The sequence below is a fragment of the Malania oleifera genome, chromosome 12 (genome assembly GCF_029873635.1).
Source record: "Malania oleifera isolate guangnan ecotype guangnan chromosome 12, ASM2987363v1, whole genome shotgun sequence".
Lineage (NCBI taxonomy): Eukaryota > Viridiplantae > Streptophyta > Magnoliopsida > Santalales > Ximeniaceae > Malania > Malania oleifera.
Window position 1 is genome coordinate 60,402,288 of NC_080428.1, and position 2,947 is coordinate 60,405,234.

Sequence of the window (2,947 nt, forward strand, 5' to 3'; positions counted from 1 at the left end):
CGTTAGTGAAAGTGTTGTGCTGTAATCATGCGGTCGAGGAGGTTTCGTGGGAGTTAGAGACACAAATACACCAGAAGTATCCACAGCTTTTCAGATAGGATTAGTATTAGACAAACCAGCACAATTGCACAAGTAGGTGTTAGTTTTATAGTAAAAATGTTTTATTATATCGATTGGGTTCATCCCGTAAATTGAACTGGTGAGTCTCAGCCCCGTAAGTGAGACCGGTTGGGTTCAACCTGTAAATTGAACTGGAGAGTTTCCGCCCCGTAAGAGAGACAAGTTGGGCTCAGCCTTGTAAATGAGTTAGGGTTTACCTTGCCCCATAAGGAAAGGTTGTAAATGGCTTCTGCTCCGCCCGTTTAAGTGAGCAGGGATAGTGTAATCTTTGAGGGATATGCCCAAGGTAGGGACGTAGGCTGGTTTGGTCGAACCTCGATAACAAATATTGTGTGTCACTCTCTCTCTATCTTATTTAAATTTATGCACTTTACTTTCCGCACATGTATGCTTGTTCATATTTACTGTCATAACTATTTGCATAAACATATATAATTTGAATAAGATACTGCAAACGTATGTGCTTGTTTTCACTGCTTAAATTATTTTACACACACGCTTACACTTTTGAATGGGATATGATATGTGTTGAATCGATACATAGTTTAAATTAGGTAAAAAGTTTTGAAACCCAATTCACCCCACTCTTAGAATCACACCAATTCCAACAGAAGAGATTTTTTATCGCAATTTCGAATTTGGGGGACTGACTTTGTTTTTCCTTTTTCTTAGAGTCATCCTGTTTGTCCACTCTTTGAGTAGTTAGAATGTAGCTTGGCTTAATGTTGATCCCTCTATTTCATGGAGTTGTACTTACTGAAAGTTCAAGCTCCTTTCTTGTCTCTTCCTTTATTAATGCATTTGTCCTTTTTCAAAAAAAAAAAATCAAGATTAATTTTTTTGTAATTTTTTTCTAGTTGAGATTGATAAAATTAACAATGCCCCTAAGACCATCCAACATTGAATATTTAAAAAAAAAAAATGGCTACACTTGCGCTTAAATCTAGGAGAGATCTCATGTTATGCAAAGGGTATGAATTAAAAAAGTAGATCTTAAATTAAATTATTGAGTTATAAGATTTTAGATAAGTAAAAAAAAAAATTTATGTGTTAAATCAAAATATTTAACCATATATTTGAATATAGGTCACGAAAATTTTAAAAAAGACCAAATAACCATCATGTGGTATAATGCAAGTCATCGTTGATTTGCAAGTGTCTTCCTCTCTTTCAGGTATCACCCATTAATCACCATGCCAATTTTCTAGCTTTCCAATTGCTACTATTTAACTAAATTTTTTCAAAATTAAAAAAATGAAGAAATAGGAAAGAAATTGCCAAAACGATACCATGACAAACTGACATACAAAGGGTGACTATTATTTTTGCTAGCTCGGGTCATGGCAAAAATACACAGACAACAAAAGTTCCCTCGTCAGGAACATATTACATATTTCATCATAACTAGCTACAGATCACGCTCAGGGAGATGTGCACTGGCTGGAGCCGTCAGCTGATTCGAAGGCGAAAGGTCCAACAGTGAAAAGAGTTAGTGGCTTCTCCTCCTGCGACAACTTCAATAAGCTGCTGTTGGGATCGTTTGCGTCGAGAGGTTTCGCCGTAACGAAGAAATTGGCGAGCCTGGTGCGTAGATTGTATTGAGGAGGCTTCTCCTCCATATGGATCAAATCGGCACCGTTCAAGCCGCCATTGAGGTCAGTGGCGACGCTGCAAGACTTTTCTAATGGCGAAGAAACGATGAATACCTTGCATTTGTGGGCATCGTCCTTGGAGAAGGTGGTTGGTGCCTGGATGTAGAACTTGCCGTCCTCATCAGTTGCAGCCTCCTGCATAAATGGGTGCTTGACATTGTTGCATTGGACTTTCACGACGGCACCTGCATGCATGGGAAGCAAAAAATTCCGGCCATTGACCATTTATTTTTAATTATTTTAGTTAAGCAATTATAGTTTTGCCCTAAAGACATAATAATCAAAAATTTGGGATTCGTGTAGAATTGAAACCAAGACATTTCACTATGAAGAGGCTGTGCAGCTCGTCTATATCCACTAGAGCCAAATTTTAGAAGCAAACAATTTTGGACTTACCGCGAAGTGGTGAAGCACCAGAGGGGGAATCAACCCGGCCACCAACCTTGTTGCAAGACTTGCAGTAAACAACGCCCTGCACAGCCACAAAATGAGTATTTTTGGAGGGGAGAGGAGGAATTATAATCTCAGAGGGTGGTAAAGGGCCGGTATCTCCTGACGGCAAAGGACCGCCGGGAAAACCCGGGGGACAAGGAGGGGGTTCAAACCCAGGAATAGGCGGGAAAGAAGCCAAGTGGCGCGGATGCAGTGGCTCAGGGAGGGGAGCAGGGGTGGGGCCAAGGTTGCAAGGAAAGGGAAACGGACCCCATGAGAAATGTGGCTGTGGTGACGGCGCCGGCGGTTCAAGCACCGGGTCACCATGGATGGTGAGGCAACTCAGCGAGAGCAACGAGAGCTGCAAAAGCACCAGAGCTTTTGGTTGAAGAAAACCACCCATCCTTGTATGGATGGTTGAAAGGTAGAGAAGGGTTTTTAATGGGTTTAAGGCGAAATCAGCTGCCGTTAATTTGTTGGTAAATGAGAAAATAGCTTTATTAACCTAGAGAAATTATACAGGATATTTCCCTTTACGTGAGACAAAATGATCCATCATTCTAATATAAAATTTATTTTTTAAATAAATATATAATTTAGAAAACAAAAACAGAGCAGGAAGAGATGGCTTCCATAATTTCTGCTGGTTGATATATACTTTGGGCAATCGCTGTTCCAGAGGGAGGGCACTTGCTTTTCTGCATGGGCGATGTCTTGACCTGCGGCGCAGTTTGGCTCAGTTT

At 40.5% G+C, this 2,947-nt stretch overlaps 1 protein-coding gene across 1 annotated transcript; it reads right to left on the reverse strand.

Annotated features, from left to right (window-relative positions):
• Positions 1–1,541: 1,541 nt before the first annotated feature.
• On the reverse strand, positions 1,542–2,607 carry LOC131143951 (pistil-specific extensin-like protein). Its single transcript, XM_058092308.1, has 2 exons — positions 2,169–2,607; positions 1,542–1,957 (listed from the first exon to the last, which is right to left on the reverse strand). The coding sequence occupies exons 1-2, from the start codon at positions 2,605–2,607 to the stop codon at positions 1,542–1,544; spliced, it is 855 nt and encodes a 284-aa protein (XP_057948291.1).
• Between the last annotated feature and the right edge of the window lie 340 nt (positions 2,608–2,947).